This window comes from Ciconia boyciana, chromosome 1 (genome assembly GCF_034638445.1).
Source record: "Ciconia boyciana chromosome 1, ASM3463844v1, whole genome shotgun sequence".
NCBI classification, from domain to species: Eukaryota; Metazoa; Chordata; class Aves; order Ciconiiformes; family Ciconiidae; genus Ciconia; species Ciconia boyciana.
The window spans coordinates 153022921-153049358 of NC_132934.1; the positions used below are offsets into that span (position 1 = coordinate 153022921).

The window sequence follows — 26438 nt, forward strand, 5'->3', positions numbered from 1 at the left end:
TTCCGACTCCCCGCCCTGCGGCGCTCGCAGCGAGCGCGCGGGAAGCATCGGCGCGAGATTGCTCTTCGGCCCCGGCCGCCGCCGAGCACGTGGTCGCCGGCGCGCGCGCGGACGGGCGGGCGGGCGCGAGCCGCCTCCCGCGCCGCGCCGTGAGGGGGCGGGAAGGCGCCGGGCTCCTCCGTGTCCTTATCGCTGCGGGACACGGCCCGCGCCCTGGCCCCGCCGCCGCGGGGGCGCCGCCTCGCTCAGCCTCCGCTGGCCAGCTCGCCACCCGGCCGAGGGGCGAGCCCGGGCCGCCCTGGCTGCTGCGCGGGTTTGTGGCGGCGCGGGGCTGGCGGTGAGAAGCGGGAGCCGTCGGGGCAGGGCGGTGCGGTTAGTTGCTACAACATCCTGCCCGTGCTTCCTCATCACGTTTTGTCCGGCCGTTACTTGAGCAAGCCGCGCGTACAGCGGTCGTTGCTAAAATTAGGATTTTACAGCAATCCAAGTGAAAGTTTTCCCTTAGGCGACTGCTGCTCTCAACCTTGAATTAGGCCAGACCTACGCCAAAAACTGCAGCGGTCACGCTTTCCGACACCTCCAGACTGGGAAACCTCTGCATGCCCTATGTGCTAGCTGTGTGCAGCGACAGCCACAGAAATGGTGCATGTTAGCTAGGGCTGTGTGATGTAATTACACAAGAATGATGTAATTCTTGGCAAAAAACTTTCAGTGTGCGTAGCGAGGGCTATAGAGGCACAGCTGTAATGGTGGAAACAGCAGCAAAGTCAAAAAGCTCAAGAGCTGTGTTGCTTACAGAAGTGGATATAAGACTATTTGATGGGGGAAGCTGCACACAGTTCTGCATGCGACACCAAGCCTGCGTGGTACGAGGCTGTTCACAACACGATCAAGAGGGGAGCAGGAAGTAAAAGATTTGTGCTTTCTCTAAAACCATGCTGCTTCCTGATCATGCCTGGGAAAGACGACTAGCCGACAATAGAAGACACAACCAGCAGAGCCACTACACAGAAACAGCAGAACAGTCTAGCACAGATGCCAGAGAAGATGGCATTTCACCAGTTGACTAGATTCACATTTAGTTACTTTTATATCTTACTCGAATTTTTTTTTTTTTTAAATGTTAGGGAGTTGTGTTTTATAATAATGAGGAAACACTAGCTACTTTCATTTTCTTGATAAATAGCAATCTTTGAAGTTTTTCATTCACAGTAACCCCCCGCTTGCTGCTCTGCGGTTCCATGGCTGCTCATGCAGTGGCCTGCTCAATAATGACCATCATTACCCTGTTTCTTCATTCTTCTTGACTAAGCTTGATGGCAGTGGACATTGAAGAAAGGTGATGATAATGAAAATCTTTGTAACTGTTTATAACTTTTCAGAAAGAGGCAAGAACTTTCACACACAAAAAACATGAAGCACCCCAAGACAGCTGCAGAAAAAGCGCCTCCTAAAAGACAACATCTCCTCCAGTTGATGGTGCTGCTCTCCACCCTCCAGGTGATACATACTGTGCCTGTGGATTTAAACTGTCTATCTCAAGTCCCTGCCCACACCCCCACACTCCCCTTTTATGTTAATTCTTGTAGAAAAAAATCTTGTAAAACGTTCCACTATCCCAACTACCAGGAGCTCCTGCAGTCTTCAGGAATGCACCCTCAACAGGCAATGTCTGTCCCAGGGTGAAGAAGAGACTACAAAAAAAGCAAACATGCTTTTAAGAAGGTAGAATTCAATGACTGCACTAAGACACAGAGTATTTCCTCTGCTGTTTTAAGTTTTACCTAAGATACTAGTGCCATTTTGAAAAAGTCTTGGGTTGAAGAGAAACCTTCTACCTTCTCTAGTACAAAGCAAAATTGACTGAAACTTACGAATAAAAAAATAGAAAATAATTCATTAGCAACTGTGATTTGTAGGCACTAAGATACCTTTCAGAACGGAGGAGCAGTGGCAATCAAAGGACAGAATGTGAACCTCACGCCACTGCTTGCTTTTGCAGACTACACACCTTCTCTGCAAAGTCAGAATTGATGCTTTCTTGACCCAAGTCAGTAAAGAAACAGTAGCTGAAGACCACCTTTTTTAGTTACTCAAGTTCTTCTATTTACACGTGTCACGTAATCTTGCTGTGCTGCTCATGCTTCCCAGTAAGCCTCTCTTTGCCCCAAGCTTCTTGCAAGACAACTGAACAAGCACCAACAAGAGGGGATGTCCTGGTTTGCTAGCATTTACTTTGACACATTACTAACTGCCCAAGCATACCGACTCCCAGGTGTTTTTTTTCTTTAGCAGAGGGTTGTTCATAACTAACTTGAAGCATTTGTATCAGCGGAAAAACCTTCATCATTTCTCTAATCTCTGAGCATGCCTTTCTCAGGCATTTTGGAGCTTTAGGACTTTGTGTTTGTGGTGATGGAAGGCTATTCCAGTTCACAACTCTTTCTGTGGCCTGCCTCCCCCTTTTAAGTGTGCTTAAAAAGGAGAACGGATTAGAACTTTAACCATCATCAATATGGCAGAACTGTGCAACAGACACAAGGAAACTGTGTTTCAAGAGGTCATCTAGCCTATAGACAGAAACCTACAAGAGATGCCAGACGACATACACGTGGACATATTTTGACCTACATGCTTCAGAACTAGAAGCCATGCCATCTTAAGAGAGGGACCTGTGCAAGCTCCTGGCTTAAAAAAAGACCTAATACCAGTTGACAAGCTTGTTAGCATCTGGAATTTCTGCTCTATTTTAGGAAATAAAAAATACAGCTTGGTACCCATAACCTTGAAAGCATTGCCATTCCCCGATCTAGATTTTGTCCCCCAAGGCAGGATCAGTTGTCCCTAAGCCACTCTGGTCACACCATTGTCCAGTTTGTTCTTTGTCTCCAGCTATCAGGTCTTCCTAGTCTCCACTGTCCTTAGTGTCAGTAAGTTTCTCCCACCCGGCAGTGGCAATTACTCAACAGAGGCAGTGGGAGAACCCAAGCAGCACACCTCCTGGGCTACTACGTGAAGCTGGTAGAGGCACGCCTTTCCCTTCTGCCTTTCGTTTCCTTTAGGGCAGGGTGGGCCACACATCTCCCAGCCCTTCGGACATCTTGCTGCTCTTCCTTCTCGTTTCGCTAGTTTTGTTGGCTCCCTCCTTGTCAGGTCACCTTAGTAGTGGATGTCTGGTACTTGCTGCTCCTTATAAGCTATTGCTGTTTCCCACAGAGATGTTAATGCTGTCAGCGTGGCTTGCCTCCTGTCACTCAGGGGTCCAGTTTCCTCCACCTTTGGCACTGCCCACGTGCTGGAGCACTGCCAGGATTGCTTACAGAGCAGAACTATGGATTCCTTCCTGAGACAAACCCCAGGAGTGCTTTTGTGGTTAGACTGTTCCTGGGTTCACTCCAACAGGCAGCAAGACCACGCTATGTTTCTCACACCCTCCATCAAGCATCATCATACAGCACTATTCCGTCATGCTAGGCACCCCCACACGCCTCTGCCCGCAAAGCTGAGGATGTCCAACTGTAAAACAAGTAAAATACATGGTATTGTGAAGGTGCTTTCTCCTCATCTTTGAGGATTATAGGAAATATGAATTCTTACAGCTTTTAAAAAGCTAGGTAGCCCCATGGACTAGGCCACCATGACAGCATTCCTTGAGCCATCCTAGACCCATGTCAGTCACAATTGCAAGAACCTACCTCACAGCTCCCACTAGATATCTTCCTACTGAGGAACTGAAGCAGCCTGCTCTATATGGGATGAGCCATAAGTATGGTGGTTGTAGGTCCATATATACCAATCTGACCCTGGGGACAGGGAAATGACTCACGATGTATAAGCATAGCCCACACTACCAGCTTTTAAACTGTTTTGGTTCCTTCACCTTCATAGGGAACAATGACCAAAGGTAGCAATTAAGGGGTAACGTGCAAGAACTCAAAATTTTCAGAGAAAGCCACACAAAACAAGCAACCAGTTACACCCACCTCCAAAACAAACCACCACCAACAAAAAAACCCCCAAACCAATGCCAAAACGGGTATGCTGAATGAGTTGCTACTCACAGAGCAGACCCTTCCTTTCCACTCCCTTAAGCACAGCTTCACCACAGAAATATCGTCTCATCACTTCCGAAGTTTCTGCCCTGTATCAGCTTTTCTGTATTCAAATGATGCTGATCATTAGATAAATGAATGAGAGAGAACCACTGTCCAACAAGCTGAAACAAAAATTTCCAGAAAAGATCACCTGTTCTTCAGCAAACCTTCAACAAATCAGTAGATTTTCCTTTCAGGGCTTCCGGATCTCTGCTTTAATTTTGTCTACTTGGCACAGAAAGAGAATATTCCAGTGTACAAGCATAAGGTTCCTGAAAAGCTACAATTATATCTAAGTGGGCCAATTGTGAAATATTCTCCCCATTTTCCATACAGGCACGACTGATCATTCAGGAATAAGGTCTGTTGTTTCTGCCCTAAGATTATGTCATGAGACTACCCCATTTTGACATGGAATTATGCATGGAGCTATTATTTGCATTTTGGGAAACATTTACAGTATCCTAAGATGTCTCATAGAAATCTGGAGGTAATCTCAAACATCTGATTGTAAACAAACTTATCATATGTCCAATAAGCTTAGTAATTTGAATTTACATCTAATAATCATTCAGGCAATCCAAGTCTGTGTCAACAAAGAGGTACAGAACATTGATACTCAGATGAGGCTCCTATTTCTCTTTCCCCAGCTCTCCTAAAGCCTAGCCAAGTCATGACTGAATCAAAAATTATTTGGGAAAGAAGTGACAGAGATGAGCCAACCAGTATGGTATCTAGACACTTGCTTTCCTTTTTGGACATGGTACCAAAAGGACTCTTCACCCAAGTCCTTTAAAAGGCGATCAGGAAAATATTTTCTTTCTTCTAAGAGACACAAACCATCAGTATTTCCTACTGTCCTAACTGGAATTTTCCAGAGAAGTACAACTAGCCACAGCAATTTATTTAGACAAAAGGTTTACTCATCACAGCTGTAATACTTCGTATAATAATTTCAAGGGCTAACTAAGAGACATAATGGAAACCATACAGAGGTCTCTACCACGGTCTGTCATAGATACTTTTTTTCCCGCCCTGAAACATAGGTGGTAAACTACATGAGAAATAAGCATCTTTCAAAACCGAAGTGAGGCATTCAGGAGAGAAGCTTGTATTTCAAGCAGAAACTATGAGCTAGGTCAGTGGGTAGAGTACGATTTCTCTCTCTAGTACAGTTAAGAAACAAATTATTTTAGTGAGGCACCTGGAAAAGAGTAGAAGGTCTGAGCTAGTACTATAAAACTTTTGAATTACTTCTATATTTTGAATACAAAATATTGAAATACACCAGCAAATCAGTTTCAGATTTCTGTTACAGATTCATTTTATGGGGGGGGGGAATTATAGGGCAGCTTTTTCCTCTGCATTGATCACTGTTCCTCGATAACTTTTCAAACCATTCAAGGAGAGGTGGAATTGCCATACATTCCTGCAACCTTTACGAAGATCAGTGCCTGGAGAGAAAGCCCTAATTCAGTGAGCAAGAACTCAAATATGATGAACCCTACCCTGTCCTAATAGTACATACACACTCCAGACTAGTCCAAGCTGCATTTTTGACAAGCCCAGCCGATATCAGAGAAAACACAGGAGGAAACTGAGGCTACTATGGTACAGGAAAGAGGTATAAAGCACACAAATCAATCCAAAGCTTTGTTTTGCTACTTGGAGGACAGCTTTCATTTTAATTGGCAATTTAAACCTAGGTAACATGCATTTATCTAACTATTTTGTGGGTATCAAAGTTATTTCAGATGACAGTATCATACTGACCTAAAGTGGTAATGTATCTTTAATAGTATTGTTTTTAGCAGATAAACCTCAGGATTATTTTTTAATTGTTTGTCAGAGTAGACTACAGTCTATGAGTAAGCTTTCTCTATGACACTTAAAGAATGGGCTTTTACAAGGCTTATCCTGCTACATATAACGTTTTAAAGAACAAAACACATTTAAGATCACATTCAAAAACTGTTTTTTAAAATATGATATTTTAAAGAGACTAACAATTTATTCAATGTAAATGCAACATATAAAGTCATGGAGTTCCAAATATACATCCAGTCTGCCGTTTCTAGTTTTGTGCAAATTAATTTACTTAAAATAATTTCAAATCTAGCATAGTGTCAAGTAACATCCAACTCCAAAGTTACAGAACTGATATTTTTCACATCTGCCCGAAATTAGACTTCCCAGTTTTACTAAATTTATGTCTGATTTAAAACAAAGAAAAAAAAAACCTGTAAACAATTACTGTAACAGCAGTTAGCAACAAGAATGGGTGATAACTGTCAGTCTTCAAATATAACAAGTTATGCCCTTTCTTACTGTCAATTTTTAGTCAAATATGTAAATAAATACAAGAACTAACACAAATAAAAGTTACCACTGTAAGAAAATACATTATATGCTACAATTTGGAATAAAACATCATACAATATTGGCTGCATCATTTGGAATATGTATTTGACTGATTAAGACAGTTTGATGCTAAACAGTTAAACCTTTTCTTTGTGTAGAGGACTACACTTTTACTCACCATTAGAAATGTGTTTTGTGATTCATTTTATACCTGTATATTAAACTCCTAAATGTGAAAATGACTCAAGTCATTTAGTGAAAGAAGATACCATAGGCACCATAATATTTTCTTTTTTTTTTTTTTCTTTTTAAACAAAATCTGGTGATGAACCAGCAGTAATGAAATAAGATGAAAATTAAAAGGCACATTCAGGCAAAAAATAATCAACACAGTTTGCATGATGCTGTATTTAAAAAAATAATTTATGCTCTGAATAACTGATTGGATCAGGAGCAAATATTCTGGCAGATTCTAATCTGTCAGAGAGAAAGTAAATTCTGAAAAGGTGTGCAATTCAAATTATATAATTATTTTTTAATGCTGAATTTTGTTTTGTTTTAAGGTCAGTATAAGGCTTATAACCAAGTGCACGTCAAGAGGACTGACTACTCAAAATCTCTTGTTTTCTGAGTGCATAGAAGTACAATGAGCAATGAAGATATTCCTTGCAAGAAGATGTATTCTTGTATATTTGCAAATCTTAATCAAGTACTTGAGCGTCTTTCAGGTCTTGGAACACATTTCATGATCGCAGCTCTCCACAGGGCAGGGGCAAGTAAAAGGCTTAGAGTAGTCACACTCAGAATAAGAAGATAGACCTGAAAATTGCAAATAAAAGCCATTACTTCTCTTAGTTACATGGTAAACTAAGAAGTGATTAGAAGTTTGAGGAGATCAGACTCTTCTGGACAGCATTTTCAGGAGACTTCACCTGTCTTCCTAACCAACTACGCATAGTGCTACAAAAGCAAACAAGTGCACGCTCAAATCACCTAATTATGTTTACCTGGTTTGAAGATACAATTACAAAAACAACATTATGAGCTTCTAGAAAAACAATTACTTACACATATAGTTAAGAGGTCAATTTTGAAAGCTCAATGTTCGCTAAAAGGTCAAAGGCCAAATGCCACTTTATTTAAAAACAAACAAACAAAAAAAACCCCAAAACAAATCACCCAAACCTATTCTGGTTTAATGATATAATGGCAAAGTTCACTACTATTTCCTACACTCAGAAAAGCAAACAAAAATCCCTTTAAGTCATGCTGCACATCTTCTGAAAAAAAGATCTTAACTACATAGTCTGAATGAGTCTTATAAAACAGCAGCAGGAAGTAGTTCTGAGGTCTCAAACAGAAGAATGACTTTTGGAAATTTCAGAGCTATATAAACCTATACAGTAGATAATCACATGAGAGCTGCCACAGAAAAAAAATGAAAGCCTAAAGGCCTCCAAGCGCAGTGGGTGGCCCCTAAACTGGTTCTGTGATCACGTATGGATATCTTGAAACTCTATAAAAAACACACAATATTTATAACTCCTTATTATATGCAGGAGTGAACATGAAAATGAATCACCTTTACCTATACAAGTGAACAGCATTGTGTAAGTTTTTAACACGTGCTTTATTTGGAATTGGTTCCAGCATTATACAGCCCACTTGCTCCCACAATGAAAAGCTCAGAGTGCCAGCAGACTATTTTTTGTGAGCAGAGATATAGAGGAGAAAGCAGCTAGCACTAGAAAGTGAGGTCAGTTGTTGTATCACTATAGTCATAATTTACTTAATTTCACAAAGCAGACTTCATCTTGAAAAAAATAACGTTCTCACAGCTTCAATATAAAACTAAGTTTAAGGTTTCTTTCCTAGGGAATTTTTTTCATGACTACTGAAAAAGCTGGTTGTTTCTTCTGCAGGGGATTTAAAATGAAGGGATTTAAAAGCTTTGCAGGTGAAGATTACAAGTTTGTTTGCTTGCTTAAATGTTAAGGCAATTTCCACTTCACCATATCTGCTCTCTAGTTCTTACTTACTGATATTTCCTTATTCCAAATCCTATACTCTCAGTTACCTCTTTCACTAGTTTATCAAGATTTTAAAAGCAAAGGCTTCTCAGTCTTAGTGACTTGGGTACTATCTACAACTCACTGCTCAGTTAATAAAGAGGTCAGTGAGAGCGGTAAAGGTAAAGCATTTATAACTAACCTATTTAAAAGTAAAACCTGCTATTTAAAATATTAAAGTACAATATGAAACAAGTAAAAAATGGAACTAAGAACCCTGTCAGGGACATACAAGTCTCCATTTGTATGGGTTGATTTATTTAACAGTTGAAAGACGCCACAAAACTGGAGTGTACTGGTATTTCAAATACACTGTAATACAAAATCCCAGTAAGTTATTCAGGTGCAAAAAATGAAGTTAATAACTATAGAACAGCTTACCTCCCGAGATATGATCCCTGCTCTGCGTGCTCTACTTCCCAGAACAAAAGAGAATTCACTGACTTGTGCCAGTCCTGCCGAGACAATCCACTTGATATACTGGCTGGTCTTTGGAAGGATCAGAGAAAGGACAAGCACTGCCAAGACAAACTTTAAAAACGGGTTTTTTGGGTTGTTGTGGGTTTGTTTTGGTTTTGTTTTGGTTTTTAATAAAAGAAATGCAATACATAAAATAGTAACATCTTTGTAAGATACATAGCATCAAATGCAATAATCTGGACATAAAATAAACTACTGGACTTCTAAATGTGTCTTCTGTATTAATGTCAAAAGAGACAAAAGTACATTGCACAGTAAAAAGTAGTATCTTGTTTACTATAATAAAAACACTTGATAACTTTTTCACAAATCCCAAACTAGATAAATAGATGTTTCTCCATATGTAACTTAGTTTCAACGTTAAATACAATCCTTTTTTTCTTTTTAATATCCTAAGAATGTTGTATCAAACTGTATTCTAATCAGTAAGATTCCTCCAAATACAGATTTACAGTAAAGATGTAATATTCTCTGTTATATCAGATGTTCAGTTCTTGCACAGAATTTTCATTAGGGCATGCAGCACAAAGATTATTTAGACTATTAAAAGATAAAGAGAAAAAGAAAATTACCTTCATTATGACCACAGACAATGTAAGGAATAGTAAGACTGTGAGTTCATATATTACAAATGTGGGGAAAACATGAAGTCCTAGGAGGAAAGAAAATAATATTTCAAAGTTTAAGGCCAATATCTTACTATGATAATTTTCTGAGTTAATAACAGATTTAATTGCAAGACTGTATTCTCAAAAACAAGCAAACAAAAAGCCCTAACATACCTACCAACACTACCTACTTGATCACTAGAGTACTTCCTGCATTATCCAACCATTTTTCCTTTGGGGGGGTTTAGCACAAACAACATTCCCAGCTGAGTTAAACTGTGTATGACTGATGCATGAGCACTTTCATTTATGAAGTTTTCTCTCTTCCACACCAGTCAACAATCCAGAATCTGAACTGAAACACACCTCTAATGAAAGCTATAAAAATACTGCAGGAAAACAATTCCATTGTTCTGCACAGTGATTGCAACATACACTTTGCTAGCCATTTAACATTTTTGTATGACATGGCAATGGACTATCACTGTGGGAGGAACATGATATTCAGTATTTGCATAGACTATAGCTACAACAGAAAAATGTAACTGTTTTGATCCCATGACTCTCACTTACAAAACACTGAAAGTCACCTGCACTGGGAAAGTCACTTAGACTGGAATCAGGTAAAGTCATAAACCCCTGAGCATGGTCTAACAATTAAGGAATTATATAAAACCCCATTGCTATGATGTTGCGGTTTGTTGTGGGGGGGGGGGGGGGGGGGGAGTGTCTCTTGCAATTTTTTTGTCATTTTAATTCAGTAATTGTATGAAGCAAGATAACAAGAACCATAAAGAGCACAGAAATTTAAAACTAAATCCTGCTAACATTAAACATAAGAAAAAGAAGTATTTGTTGGAGAAGTCCTGGAGTCACTGGGGAGTAATCTTACTCACAGCTAAGTCCATTTTTTCCTCCTAGGTATGAGGAACTTGTGCAGGCAAACGTAACTGTGTATCTCTGGAAGCTCATTCCTTTTTCACAGAAGCTCTTAAAAAGAGGAACCAAAACAGTGGTGGTGTTCCTGATAAATCCATAATAGTTGGAAGTTCTCCAACCCAATTATTTCTGGTGAAGGACAAGAGTTTAGCTTTCTAAAGCATGAGGCATGTAAATCGATGCTGTAACTTCTTATTTTAACGCAAGACAAGTTTTCATTAATTTTCCCTGCCCAGTAGGGCTGCAAAGCCAGAAGAACTGTAGAGAACTAAGAGTCATCTTCTCTTCCTGAGAGTGCAAGAGAAGTTACTTACAAGTTACTTCACAATGTTTTGTCCATACACACATTCCATTGTGGATGGAAATGTCTTCAAGTACATCAGAGATAGTTATACAAGTACTACCCAATCAGCGTGTACACACCATTTTATTTCTTAATTTCCTTCCAACTACTGAAGCGCAAATGCAAAAGACTATCAGAATAAGGGGAGGGATGACAGAATAAGAGATGACCACCACACCAAAAAAAGAAATCCAAATGTGTGCACACATGCATGTGGAAGGGCAAGTAGGTTTTCTTTTTTTACTGTGTATCATGTGCACATTGCTCATTCACCTTTAGGCTGGTCTCAGAAACATACATGAAAAGCAACTAGAGAAATACAGCCTGTAACAATGTCATGTTTGATAAGAAGGCCAACTCTGCCACATCTGGAATTGAAGATTTCAGAAGGAGGCTATAAATATAGCCTAGTGCTCTCATCACTACTGGTGGAACTACCTTTTCAGCTCTGGAGCAGACAGGCAGTCTGAAGTCCATTTGAACTGCTGCCCGATGTGGAGATTATTACCATATTCCAAAGAGCTGAGGCACAAACTACCGCAGATTTCTATACCAGTCCCATGGAGGCAAGTGTCTGCAAGGTGAAGCAAGCCTAAACCTGTTACATTACACTACTCTGAGCAAACAAGTAAACATCCCACCACACAGACATGTTTTGGGCGAAATAAATCCCACTATAATGGATTTCATGGTCATTACAGACCTTTGCCCCAGCCCTAGATGAAAACGTAGGATAAAGCCAGAAGTCATATCAGACTGCTATACAAGCACATGAAGCCTTCCTGACAACACGAACGTCATCAGAAAGATTAACTTCATAGACAGAAGGTGCATGCATATGGTCATTGATTTTAATGGTTTTAATCAGACTTCATGACTAAGCTCAAGAGTAACTATGGACTTGTGCTCTAAATGGAAGAAACACTTCAGTCAAATAATTCAAGAACTTCAGCACTGTCATCAGGTAGCATGTGGCATGTGGGCCTGTCACCAATAGCTAGGATATCACTTAGGTACATTTTCACAGAGCTGAGCATAAGCCACCGGACTTCAATTCTAAGCAGTGTTCTGGAATAGCTGGAATGGAGGCCTTGGCGTGAAGGTGACCTTGCATCAATGTCAAAAAACTTTTTGCTTTCTGACAAAAAGCGTATTTCACTCATATAAGTTGGTATGTGTTCTTCTGTGGACAACTACAAGCAAGATTTTGCACATTATTTTTATAAATACTTTTTTCTTAACGAGTAAACTCCTTCTCCCCCCCCAATTAGACAGATTCCACCAATCTGCTGGATGGCCATTAAACAGCATGTGAAGATCCAAACGTCATGACCACATCCTGGAAGATCCAGCATCAAGAAAAGGAATCTTGGAGGTCCTTGACAGCAAACAAGATTACAGAAACCAGAACTCTGTTGGTCAAATTGGAGCCAGTAGAATTAATTCTGACACATCCTCAAGACAGGACATCACTCAGAAAAATCACGTTAGCGACACATTGGGATGCTGTATCTACTAAGAGTCTTAATGAACCTAAGATCATAGCTAGCAAATGCAATAAATGCTACAGCCCTGGCTAGATCATTAAGTAGCAGAGGGGAAAACGAACATTCATCTCCATCTTGATTCTAATGTCAGTTCTGAGAGCTTGAAACGTCCAAGTTTCATTGTGTTCCTTGTAGGACAACAAAGCAGTAGAGCTGGATGGGTAAGGAGAAGGCGATGTATGTCATCTAATGAATTCCAGTTGGGATCTTCCTGGGATTTCTCTCAAATTCAACAGAAATGTTAAGAGGCTCATGAGAGAAACATTGTGCACGTGTTTGTTCTGGAGAGTGGTAGTGCTGACAGTGTCAGTATCACCCAACTTCTGAAGAAAAAGACTGCACTGTTAAAGGGTTTTCAGCATCTTGCGTTCAAGGTCCCAACACTGACTACAGGATTTACCCAGAAGGGAAACATGAAGCCTGGCAAGCAAGTACAGCACATTGAGGACACACAACTTCGTCGGCCAGTGGAAGTAATCTGTCTCCTCACAAGTGACAGATAGGGTCCTGATGCCCAATTTCAAACTCCATACACCTTGTAGACTGACAAAAAATGGGACATTGGAGCCTTTAAAAAAAGTCAAACAGTCTACGCAAAGATGCCTTCCATCTTTCTAAAAAGCAATAAAAACAAAATCAAATGATGCAGAGGTGGAAAGGAAAGGATCTGAGTACTAGATACCAAAACAGAAATGAGAAAGAAAGTTCTCAAAATGTGGCTCTAAGGGATTGGTTCAGATGTTCTCTCAAAAATATTAGTGAGGACAGAGACTAACAGGAACTTTCTAACCTCAGCAGATAGCATAAAGAGAGCCAGAAACCTTGAAGAACCCACAGGGCTAAATGAATGTACAAGATGGAGAGTAACTCAAAGTGCAGCTGTTAATGCCTAATTGCAAAGGTGTGTTATTCCCACAAATGCACCCATGCGCGAGTTTGAAAGCAGTAGCATTACACAGGTCAAGCTAAGGGCAGGACCACTATTATAGATATTACACGAACAAGTACTATTCAGCTCAGCTTTTAGGCACCAGAAGGATTTCTGTAATGAGAACAGAAAAGCAGGCATTTAAGACAAGCAAAATAGGACCTAACTTTTCCAAATGACATATTTACAGTCACTTTTCAATTAAGTCAAGTTTTTCTATTTATTCCTTTATTCTAAAAGGAACAGAAATTATATTACTGCAGTGGTACACCATCCCACCTCAGGATCTCAAGTGTTTCTGCTCTCTATAATAGGGTGCTTGCTGCATATAGCAACAAGCCATCTCTTTAGGCAGGGGGGGAGAATCTTTCCCTGTGGCCTTTACATAATTTCACATAGTAAATGTCTATATAAAGATACATATCATTTGCATGTGTACATGTATAAGTAGAGAGCAAGCAAGAAGTCTTTTCTTACTAGATTTTTTTTTTTAAGTTTAAGGAATACTTTTTATCCTACTTAGGTTTTCTTTGCAACATCACATCACTCCTTTTTAAAACCTACCTCCTTGCCACCCCACAGAACTTCCTGTTAACCACAAAATTTGAAAGTAATTGAAAGTAAAGGGGGAAGGGTGGATAATGTTTATTTGGGGAGGGAAGGGGTTTTTGTTTGTTTTTTGTAGGGTTTTGTTTGGTTGGGGTTTTTTTTGTTTTGGGTTTTATTTTTGGGGGGTTTTTTGTTTTGTTGTTGTTTTTGTTGGGTTTTTGGTTTTGTTTTTTTTTTACAAGCAAGCATTGTCACATTTTGTCAGAGGCCTATAACATAGCTCATTTTCCTGATTTTTAGCTAACTTTCTTCTGAGGCAGGAACAACTCCTATTTTCTGTAAAACCATACAAACTTGTTAGGCAATTTTCTTTCCCTTCTTGCAATTATAATGGTAACAACAGTTAAAAAGATTTTTTTTTTTTTTTAAATTCTGTAACAGAACTACTAAAATAATTTCCTTACAGTGTAACGTTGTCTATATGGAGTGCTGCCTGCATGCCAACTGAGGTCTTGCTATGTTCTTGTACTCTACCAAAGTCTTATCTCTAGTCTTAATTTATGCGGTCACAAGAGTGTAGGACAGTATTTTTGTTCAGCCCCTTGTAAAATTAATTTTGGGCTTATAATTAGTTGTCATGCTTTGTATCCCTGAAAACACTACCTGCTCCATCACAATCTTTACTGAAACACATAAACAACTTACCTATGAGCATTTAGCAATTACTCATCCAATCTTGTCAGTTATATGGGCCCAAGAGTTTTACCATAGCTCACCACTTTCCTCCCTTTATTAAAAAATAAGTTATTCAGATAAACATATCTATCACTAAGCAATCTGACTGATCAGCACAAGTTATTATCATGGGCTGCGTAAAACAAAAGTCAAGATTAGCAAGCATAACTTTTCCTTTTTATTTTGGCAACCATCAGAAACAGCTTTAGTTTCTGTTATCAAACAGGTATATGAGGAAAGGCATTCAAATTATGCTGATGAGGCTTCACTATTATCTGAATAAATATATGGAGATAAAAAGAACAATAGAAAACTTAAAATAAAACCAGAAAAAAAACCAAGGGTCGTCTTGAAAAAAATAAGAACCAAACCCCAAGAATTTCTAAGTAAGCGTGGATCGAAGGAGGTTGGATTTGTGCAAAAGGCCACATTCAAACCCTCTATTTTAGACCTTGCAGTGCCCCCAAAACAGGACATGCATCTCCTATACAATCCACAGGGAGAGGCAAGTGCTTTCACAGGGCCCGTCTCCTCATTCACTGTACCTAAGCATTTCAGTAACGTGTTTCTGTTTCCTTTAGAGAAAGCGTTTAGGGGGCATGCACGGACAGCTAGAGAATGTAGCAGTTCAAAATGAAGCTACCAATTGACTGTAAATGTTCTCAGAGTTAACTTGTTCTGGACAAGCATGATGAGTTACTCTCCTGGTCTTTGCCAACTGAAATGCAGCATTGATGCCTTTCAGGTAGTCTCTGAGATACATCTTGTTCAATTATTTTTTTCCCTGCGTTGAGAACACACAGATCACATTTTCCTAACTAAAGAACCAAGATGCTATAAAAAAAAGATCTGTTTCCGTTATCATATTCTGCTTCTAGAGAAAACCAAGCCATAAGGGCCTTAAATCTACTCTACCAACAGACTCAAAATAGTAATACAATTTTAGTATAAAGTACAAATATATCCACTGTGAAGACAGAACATTAAAAAAAAACAAACCCAAACCAAAAACGTCTTTTTACCTTAAAATTTTTAGTTACATGTTTTAAATAGCCCAGACAAATTCAGAATTAACAATGAAGAACTAACATTAAAACAAGAATTGAGAGTACAACATGGAAATTGCTTACAAAAATGAATGTCCAATTTAGAAAATATTAGCAAAGTCAAACCAATATTGTGGTCAGTTAACATTTTAGTTTCTTAACAACAACAACAACAACACACCACCAAACAACAACAAAAAAACCCAACCTATTTCCTCCCCCCAGTTTGTAGACACCATTTTTTTTCCTCCTCCCCCACATTTGTAGGTTAACACTATTTTTGAAATAAGTTTTCTTAGAAGTTACCTATGGATGCAAAGAAAATGATGGCAAGAAAGTCACGTATTGGTTCAATACAGCACATAATCTCCTCAGTAACCATGTGACCCTGAGAAGAGATCAGAGCTCCAGCTAAGAAGCATCCCAGCTCCATTGAAATATCCAACAGCTCTGTGATCTGTCAAGGAATAACAGAAAATCTATTGCTGTTTCCTTTAGCCCTGAGTGACTTTATATACCATTTCACAGTGAAATTATAAAACTGTACATTATACTGAATGTAGGAAATTACTATGTCTTTATGCAAGTTCAACAACAAATAGAATTCAGCGTATTTCAGTGTTCTGCAGTATTGTATTTATACAAAAGACTCACAAAACCAGTTTCCCCTCCATGTTATCTCCTTCCCCACAAAAACAAAAATAAATTTCTTAATCTACATTGTAATGCTTTGTGTCACTCTTAAGGATAGCATCTGATTTCACAAAAACGAGAAAGACATAACAGCTTTGGAGTCAGGATTGCATAAGACATTGAGGCTGTGAAATAAAGCAGTAAGAACAGCATATTTTCCAGCTGTCAAATAAGGGGAAAAAAATAAAAATCAAAGCTTATAATTTGGGAGAATAGTCTCAATTTAGCAGAAGGCTCAGGCATAAATTATGTTTTATTATTGTAAATTGGACTTAAATGTGCCTGTGTGCTTTACTGAATAGGGATGCATTTAAGCATGTGAAGTAAACTGCTGAAAAGAAGCACGATATGTTTGAAAAAATTCAGACTGCTCTTCATTCTTTTTTATTATTTGAATACGGTACTAGAAAGAAGAGATGAAACACATGTAAAGAGACTGAACTAAAAACAAAGAAACTGCTTAAGGCAATGCTCGGAACATTAAAAAAAAGCAAGCAGCACTTTTAGTTGGTATAAAGTATGTTTTAATATAATTACTTTAAAACCATGCTGCTGCAGACGGTCATCTTACTGAGAATGGGCAATGCTATTAATATTAATAGAACATTTACAACTGAAGACTTATTTCTATACTAATTTAGATTAAGCAACAATGCACCATAGTACATTCATGGACAACATTCATCATATCTTGAACAGTGTTACACTGTAAGGTATGAAGCTAAAACTCAAGTGACTTGAAATTAACGGAGGAGAGCAAAAGACACAATAAACAAGTCTCCAAGCTATGCATAAAATGCCACCTAAAAATAAACCCCAGACTTTTGTGTATTGAAGTATTAATGTCTGAATGCTCATCACATAACTCCATTTGTGCTAACAGTCTGTAATTTATTGCAAGACATTTAAGAAAACAAATTGGTTCTGTCAACTAATGCAAATAGTTGCTGATCAGGCAAAACCAATGAAATAACATTATAATGTTACTCCCATTTTAAAACAAAAGGAATTTCAGTGCTTTTCACCACAATTTGAAATTGTAAAAGGGAATAAGGAAATATACATAAAAATGCTTTAAAATCACCGAAAGATGAATATGATAAAGGAAACAGTTATGAATAGGAAACATTTAAGTTCTTCTCAATCATACATTAGTTGTTTTAAAAGTCACAAGCTCCTGAGTATGATTAAGATCCAATATAGCCTCTTCAAATAAAGTTGCAATTATTTTTACTATTCAGCTATAATCCCCGCACACTTAAGTGTTATCAGCTATAACAGAGCTCCAGATCAAAACTTTTATAGCTAATATTTTAAGTATTCACAGGTACATGGTTAGGTTACCATGTAAGAAGGGATTTACCATCTCTTGTACCGGAACTGCATGATACCGTGCTGTTATGAGAATCACTATTCAAGCAAGGAGCAGTTTAAGTGTGAAAGAAACATGCTTGTTCAGAAAGCATCAGACATAACTGGAGCAAACTGTATGTCCATCTGGGTTTGCTCCCACTGCATAAAAACTGAATTCCATTCCTTCACTCTACAGCAAGCTAAGTACAAGCTCCAGGGCCTGGTAGATAAAAAGGCAAATTTTGCTATTTCTTGTCTACTCTCTAGGTACTAGACAACTTCAGGTCTACAAAATTTATAGGTCACTCTACATACAGAAAAGTGTGAAGTGGATGAGACGGCAAGAAAATAACCAAAAATTACATTATTTTCTTAACCCCATCCCCTCTCCTCCAGTCTGTTCTTCAAATTTTTATCTAGATTTATACAGCGACTCCTTTTACTATTCCCATGCTGGTCTCTGGTTGTCCAATAATATTACCAAGTGGATACATTTCCTCAACTAAATCTGTAGCATCAGGGTTTATTATATATAACGTGTGGGCGTGCGCACACACAGACACTGGAGAAAGTTTGTTTTACTGGCAGGAAGGCATTCTCAGCAAAATTTCTTATATAAGCAAAACTTGGAAAGTATTTTGCATTTTGTACTCCCTCTCTGCTTGCATAATTTTTAATGTTTTGCCTTTACCAACAGGGCTCTAACAATTACTAATCCCTGGGCACTGCACCGTCCTTTTCTCAACTCCTACATTACAGAAAGCTTTTTCACTCAAAATTAAATGAAAAGTTTTGTCAATTTACATGCTTTTCCCAGTACAATTTAGTTTTCAGTTGTTTTCAAAGGTCTCATTTTACTCTATTTCAGACAGGATTGCTTTGCTTTCACTAGAATATTGGATTTTTATGTTCAAATGTTCTACCATAGCAATAAATAAAGAAACAAACATTACTTCTATAACATGTTCCACTTGAATTTTAACCATTTGTTCAGCAGTTGTTTTGCCTATATTCTCTAATAATGTGTATCTTATGGCTACTCTTTAATCATCATGGAAGCTTAATGAATATGGTAAGCCAGTAAAATTAAAGAAATCCCTGATGGAAATAAATATATTAGAATTTCAGGCTTTAATAACTTAAATCTGTGCAAGAGTAAAGAGGTGAATTCTAAGCTTGCATTTTAAGGAAGTAAAGCCTTAATGGAAATGGAAACAATTTTTAGTGAACCTTGTAAAAACTCCATCTCAACTGTATTCTATTAAACAATGAACTAGAATATCTCAGATTACAGTTCTTCCTTAATCTTCTCCTTTTAATTGATAGAAAAGAGTTCATAAGCAGGTTATGAGCCATTGAGAAGTACTCCAGGCAAACAAGGAATGACATTCCTAATACAGTGCAGGAAAAAGTATGTACATTTTCATATATAAAGTACTGCAATAACATAGCTATATTTTCATCTTTTTGGTATATAAAGCAAGCTGGCAAGTTCCCTCCATTTGCTGCCATCATCCCAGGTCAACCATAATGCAGTCAAACTGGAAGCCACTTCCCCCACCACCCGCCACATGTATGCACGGTCCTATAAACATGTAAATGTAACTGCTATCCTTCTTGTCAGGTCAGGTTTTATTTTGTTCCAGTTCCTTAACAACATTCAGCAACTTAGTTTTAAAACATAATAAAACTGACCACTGTTGTCCTGCAGATATCTAATACAGCAATTCATTACCAGGATAGTGTTTTAAACACTATTTTCCTTGTAATATTTCTGTACATACAGAACATGAAAAAGCAACACTACACCAGTGAACGCCCTGGCTGACTTGCAACATGTTCTTCAGCTCATTGTGGTATATATCTCGACCTAAAAGTACCAGTTTGGCCATCAATCCTAAATGGTGATATTTAAAACCATAAGCTAGATTTGTTCTTTATGTTACATTCAGGAGAACAGTTTCCCAATAAAAAAAACCCAAAAAGCAGTATCTGCATAACTCAAAGCTTGAAAAGGAGTTGCTGAAAGTGTAATAATGATCTACTGAACCTGTGTTACTAATAACAAGGTACATGATTGAAAGATGCACAACTGTGTCTCAAAGTCAGCTAGACTTTTATAGGACTGGCACTTGACACAATTCCCCCCCAGCTCCCGATCTGCCTAACTAGTTGAGGTGAAAAAGGGAGGGGGAATTTCAGTTATTTCTGAGAATATCTGGGAACAGAAAGAGGTATCTTAAGCTCCAAATTTTGGTAAAATATCTTATTCGAGATTTGTTGCATCTCTTCTACTCTTAAGTTAGTTTATCAAGAAGAGATGTATTTAAGATCCTGTTTCAGATTTAATGAGTTGCAATGTTATCCAAGTGAGCCAAGCAGTTCAGAAATGCTCAAAAGTCACTTCCATACAGAAAGTTCCTCAGTTGACAGGATAATCCCTTACACCAAAACTGCTTACTCACTTCTGTCCTATCCTCTCTCTTGTTTTCCCATACAGAATTTGAATTCCCATATAGAAAAGGATTCCCATACAGAATTATCTCTTATTGGTAGAGAAACAGCAACTCTTGTTTAATTAGTCAAGATTTTCAAACACAGGAAACAAGTAAAATAAATTGTTTCTATATAATGTGCATTATATGTGCTAGTGTTACAGATGAAGCCCAATACAACATAAACTTGGATGGACCCCAGAAATCCAGTCAACACTGAAGCATGTAACAAGTAACTACGCATGTAACTGTATGCATGAAGCAGGAATACAGTATCATTCCTACCCCCTTGTCATGTATTGGAAAGGATGTGGCCTGCAGAATTACTCACATGCTAGATAAAGAATTAAAATATTTTGTTTAAAAAGGTCTCTCAAGTTTTCTAAATGGAGTCACAGAGTCATCTTTGGATAAGGTGACTAAAATATGCACTCTCTTATTCCTCCCTCCACAAATTCAAAAGCTTTTTTACAATTACACCAGTATGGAAAATTCTGTGTTTGCAGATAATTATACAAACTCCATCAATATTTAGGCTTGATTTTCAAAGTAGAAAGATCTTTGAAAGAACCATGCCAGTTTAATTGTTTTCCTACCTGGCACTCAAACCCCTTAATTTATCCTTTCCAAACACATGCAACATTTTTTCAGATTAGATTGCCATCCCCCACACTATGTTTTTATTCCTTACATAGTAGGGCATCTATACCAATTAAGATTTGTTTTCCAGAAGATTTGTTTATTGAACTGTTCAACTGGACAACCAAATACTTTGTTGTTTTTTTCATTATTGTTTTTTTAAGTCTTTGTGCTCAAACCACAACTTGTAGTATTACTATAATTAATGTATCTGTGTCAGTGAATATGAAGCACCTCAACTGGTTTACTGAGGTTACATGCAGTATCCTTTGTACTGTTCCCTTTGATACATTATTTATCAACTTTAAAAGGAAAATTGCTTTCACTTATCAAGTACACAAAATATTTGCTCCTTCACAAATGCTGCCGATGCTGAGGAAGCATTCTGTTTTGCAGTATGAATCCAACGCAAACATATACTCCCTCAGGTTTGTATACACACATATATTATGTAAAGTCACGTAGACAAACTCCTTCTACATTTGATACATGATTTGGGCACAATATGCCAAATTCAGTCAGATCAGTCTACGTAGGCCATATTTTTAATGAAAGTAAGACTGCTTCTAGATACCATAATATTTTATGCAACTTTTGTGGTTTGGTTGTTGTTGTTTTTTATTGAAGTGGTTCTACAAATGTTATGTCTGCTTGTTAGAAAGTAAAAGGGGGAAACTAGTTTTGTTCCTTCTCTCATTAGATGGCACTCCTGTTTGGAATATGAATAGCTGTTTAGAGGGGTGGAATTTTTAACCTATACAATAGAAATCAACAAATTGTAAAGCAACACTCTCACTAACTTATTTCTTGACCTTCTTCCTGAAGGAGGTCAGCTTTCTCTGTTAGAGCTGTAATAATTATGCAAATACTCCCAGAAAAAAAGGCACGTGCACAGGAACTTTTTGGGATAACTTTTCTTAGACATTCTCAGAGGACGTAACAATCTGCACATCCAGGATAATGGAGTGTCAAACCCACAACATTATCAGCGACTGTCACATTCTGTTCTCCAGCAGAATAGTTTTTTCAGAGGGCTGAAATGTGAGATACAAATAGAAGGAAGATTCAGATGAAAATGAACCAAACCCAAAAGGGATCTCAAAACCTATGAACCCTAAGGCATTTCTCTACTTTCTCAACTTCATCCCAAACTGTTTATCGCCCACAGAAAAAGTATTTTATAATAACCATGTTGAGAATTTGCTGTTGAAAAGAAACTTGTGAGCAAATGTCACAATCAGCCATTATCAGTATCTCAAAACCCATCCTAAATTATTTTCAAACTCATGAAGTAGCCCAAAATTAAAACTGGAATTATTATTCTTTAACTGGCTGTATTAAAAGTTACCAGCAAAAGTTCAGCTGATTGACATTCAAATTCTATGTCTTCTTACTCATCTATGCTGTAAATGCATGAATCATCTGTGCATTTGGGGTTTGTTTTAAAACATTTTAAAACCAAATAATTAACTACAGAGGTACATGGATATGCAATAACAGTAAGTGCAATGGCTTTTGTGATACTGATGCAGTAAACTACCACATGTATAAAAATGTTTTATTAATTTAAAAGATTACCGTTAACATAAGGAAGATGAATGCAGTTATTCCTAGAATGAGGATTTCTTTATTCCCTTTGCTTTCTGCATGCAACTTGCGATAATATGGTCCTATGAGATAAGTCTTTATAACAAGACATACAAGAAAAACAGCAGCCAGAGAAAAGAGAATTTGGCCAATCAGTATCAGTATTCTCAGTATTTCCTTGAAAATGCTGGAAGAGAAGAACAAACAAAACATTTCTTTCAAGTGCTCTCATGCCTCCCAACCACTTCCCCTTAAGTGAAAAGATCTAATTCCACAGATGTTCAAAACTGTGTAGCTACAGTAAGATGTTTAGATACATTAGTAAACAAGATTAATACTAGATCTGCTGAGTCCCCAGCAATCTCTTTTACAGCCTAGAATTTACTTCCATTTTGATTCAAAAAGATTTTTGTTGATTGATTTTCAAGGTTAGCCATCAGGCTCAATAATACTATCACATAGTCTTTGACAAAAATATGTCTTGAGGGAATAAAGTAACTGAAGAAATTCACTTATTTTTTTACAATAACAAACTTTTCACTACAAATTTTAAGTACTGGACAGGACTAAGGCAGCTAGAGCAGAAAGAATATCCTCATACAACATGACAAGTACAAATAGTAAAGGGAACTCACAGAACAGAGTGCATATTTTTCACAGTACTGACATTAATGGTAGCGCTTTCGTATTCCTATCTGCAATCTACATACTAATTGGAAGGGGGTGGGGGGGAAGACACATGCAATAATTTTTTTTACCTGGAATATGTGCTCACTCCTGCTTGAATAAGTGTAGGCATGACAGCTATAAATAAACCAAGCTGCACATCCTGCATCACCAACATGCCAAGTAGTACACTACTGTAGTCAATATCCCCTGTGCACCAACAAAGCAGTCATGGAAACATTCATCAGAATCTAGGAATGCTTGCAGTGCTCAGAAATCTAGATATGTCTTCATCAAATGGACGCTAAGTATAGTTCTCAATGGGGTGAGGTCATTCAAAGCATTCTGGGTTTTTTTTTTCCCCACCAGTAAGTAAATTAAAATATATATAAAGATATATTAAAAATATAAATAAAATACTCATATGAATTTTCTGTTACACAATAAAAATACAGACTTTGCTTATCAGTTAAGCCCTAGTTATACATTTACTGGAACTCCTTTACTGAAAACATACAGTCTTTAGAATAACAGACACATAGAAGAGCCAGCATGTGTAAAACATACACTTTGAATTTAGGCATTAGAATATGAATATTCTAGGGAGTGGGGAGAACTTTAATGCAGTATGTATGAGGGAGGTTTAAGTGGAAGAAAACAGGATGGCAGAACTTTTGAAAGGAAACATTTACAAGTCTTTGAGAAGCTAGCAATATGGCACTTGAAGGTACTTATTTGAAGAGCTGTTAGCTATAAAAGACTACCTGAGCTGGTCTTAGTTTGCTGAAGAAGGATGTGAATTATTTAAGTTAGCCTTTCTGCCCTGATGACAGACTGGTAGTAATGGTCTAACCTGATAACCGCTTAAAAAGCACAAAGATTCCAGACCCTCAGTAAAGACAATTCTTAACATGGAGAGTACTGATTGGGCTACATCGTCTTTCTCCAAAGAGGACTGGCTATGTAAATAGCAGGTAACACCTCATAACAAGAATATACACAACACTGGCCAGTGTTAAAGGAGGATGATCCCTTGTAAACCAGACTTAACAGTGGTTTTTGTTTTGGTTTGTTTTTTAACTAGTTTCTCTCATGATATTACAAAGTCAACTTCTTTCAAATCTTATTGTAGATACTACAGTAGTCCATATTTAAAATCATACTTACCTTCTTTATCTCCTCGAACACTACCTGCAAGAAATCTTGACACCAATGGCGTGCTTGATAAAGATAAACAAGTGGAAATGAAGACACTTTGTGTTGGTCTAATTTGGAGCAAGTGTCCCCATAGTAAACCAAAGGCAATCATCAGAACCGTCATGTAGCAGGGTCCTTGCAAAGATATTTTCCACACCTTGGGAAGAAAACAAGTTCTTATGATAAAGTCTGATGACACTTTTCTCACTGATAAGTTACAATGATTTTCAGCACAAACAAGCAGTTAAAGATGCAAGATTTGGGGCTGCAGTGCTGGGCCACAGAAGTAATGGGCTGTCATCCTATACATCCTAAAACTCTGAAGTTCCTATGCCTGGCAGATAATATTCTATGCCAGAAAGCTCATTACCAGAAATTAGGTAGATTTCCCTGAGCTCCCAGACAAATTAAGGGCCAAGGGTCCAGTATGGGTTGAAATATATTAAAACCATCAAATGGAAGACCAGTTATTCGATGTGATTCCAGGGTAGGGAAAAAATGGGAGTGGCAAAGGCCATCATCAATACCAGCAGCCCGCTCCACACTAGTGAACACACAATTCTGAAGTAACAATGTACATACTACAGTTTAGGAACCCTTGAATTACTGATTTTTATCTTTGACTTTAGATGGACTAGAAATAGCAGATTAAGCGGAAGGCTCATAAATTTTAACACATTTCAATTAAAGCTTTTATAGTCTCATGAACTCACAACCACCAGTTTAGGAACAAATCACACAACGGCACTCTTGACATACATACAGTCTTTACACATTTTGCAGCAGTATTTTGCACTATTAAAATTCTAGCTTGTTTATGAAATAACTTTTTTTTTAATTAAGACCAAAAGAAACTTGTACGTTTTTGCTGAATCCTGATGGCCACATCATGTAATATTCCAGATTGTGCTAACTTACTTGCAGAATCAGTTTATTAGCCAGTACAGCATGTATCATCAATTCAGCATGCAGTACTTAACAAACTGATTTTTTTTTTTATAGCAGGACTGCCAAACATTACTAGACACTCCATAACAGCAACTGCATGTTACTGCAAGTTAAAATAAAGCAGAGATGGATTGCCATAAATTGTGTGAGATTTTTCTAGTAATCAAACTGTTTTACTAAAATGAAGAGGAATAGCAAAGTTTTTTTTTGGAGACACCGAATAAATAATGCATCCTGTTCTTTCCGAAGAGTTAAAGAAAAGAAGCAAATGTCATATTTGTCTTTTCAAAAATGTACAAAGTTACACCAGTATATTATAGGGAGAATGTAAAAATCTGAAATAAAACATTAGCAATTAAATCCTGTAGTGTAGAGGTATTATACAAAAGTACCTTTCTTAATCTTTCAGGAGAAAATTCCAGACCAACTAGAAAGAGAGTGAAGAATACACCAAACTCTCCTAACGTCTCCACCTGTACAATAGACTTAAAAAAAAAAAAAAAAATCAGTGCACAGCAGTCTACTTATAATACAAATTATAAGTCCACTTACAAAACAAATTGTTTCTCATTATGTTTCCATAGGTAGTTCCATAGTTTACTTGCTGGTCATATGACATGAGAATATCCCTCAGCATCTTTAGGGTTCAAACATTTTTCCCATCACCTGGCTGCTACTAGATAATTTGGTTGGATAGTGCTGGTCACCCAAAACGCACACGTGCGTTGATCTAGGCAAGCTTGCTTGCTGAAAATAAATAGGTTAGCGTTTTATGCATATGCTATTAAACCCCCCAAGGCTTGCATTCCAGAAGTTACTTCTGGCTAGTTATTTTATTAGTCTACTGGTATAATAATTCTGCTAGACTGTAGTTGCTGTTCTGCTCTCCATCCTATAGACTCCATGCATCCATCTCTCAGTACAACTACCAGCCTTTCCACTTCAGAGAGAAGGGTGCAACAGCAAGAAAAGCAGTTGTCTTCCTTTTCACAACAGAAAAACCTAACATTTCTTTTCTGTGTATTTACAGTCCAGAGCAGAAGAGGACAGGGTCTATCATCAATCATAGAGAAGTGGAGATGGAAACTATCTTCCCTGCCAGATTAGAATCTGCCTGCTTCCTCAGTTCCTCCGACATGCAACTTTTAAATAAAATACAGA

At 37.8% G+C, this 26438-nt stretch overlaps 1 protein-coding gene across 5 annotated transcripts in view; it reads right to left on the reverse strand.

Annotated features, from left to right (window-relative positions):
- Positions 1 to 6066: 6066 nt before the first annotated feature.
- The window catches only part of TMCO3 (transmembrane and coiled-coil domains 3), a 34724-nt gene continuing 14352 nt past the window's right edge, over positions 6067 to 26438 (reverse strand). The window contains exons 7-14 of one of the 5 annotated variants that reach the window (XM_072849831.1): positions 25670 to 25762; positions 24300 to 24486; positions 23225 to 23342; positions 22458 to 22653; positions 16006 to 16156; positions 9577 to 9656; positions 8906 to 9055; positions 6067 to 7274 (exon numbers count right to left, since the gene is read on the reverse strand). In XM_072849831.1, coding sequence (XP_072705932.1) covers positions 7161 to 7274; positions 8906 to 9055; positions 9577 to 9656; positions 16006 to 16156; positions 22458 to 22653; positions 23225 to 23342; positions 24300 to 24486; positions 25670 to 25762 — 1089 coding nt within the window. In that variant the 3' untranslated portion in view covers positions 6067 to 7160. Of the gene's footprint in view, positions 7275 to 8905; positions 9056 to 9576; positions 9657 to 14623; positions 14706 to 16005; positions 16157 to 21679; positions 21914 to 22457; positions 22654 to 23224; positions 23343 to 24299; positions 24487 to 25669; positions 25763 to 26438 lie in introns of those variants that run through there. The other 4 variants (XR_012040375.1, XR_012040378.1, XR_012040376.1 and 1 more) reach the window with 4 other exon arrangements.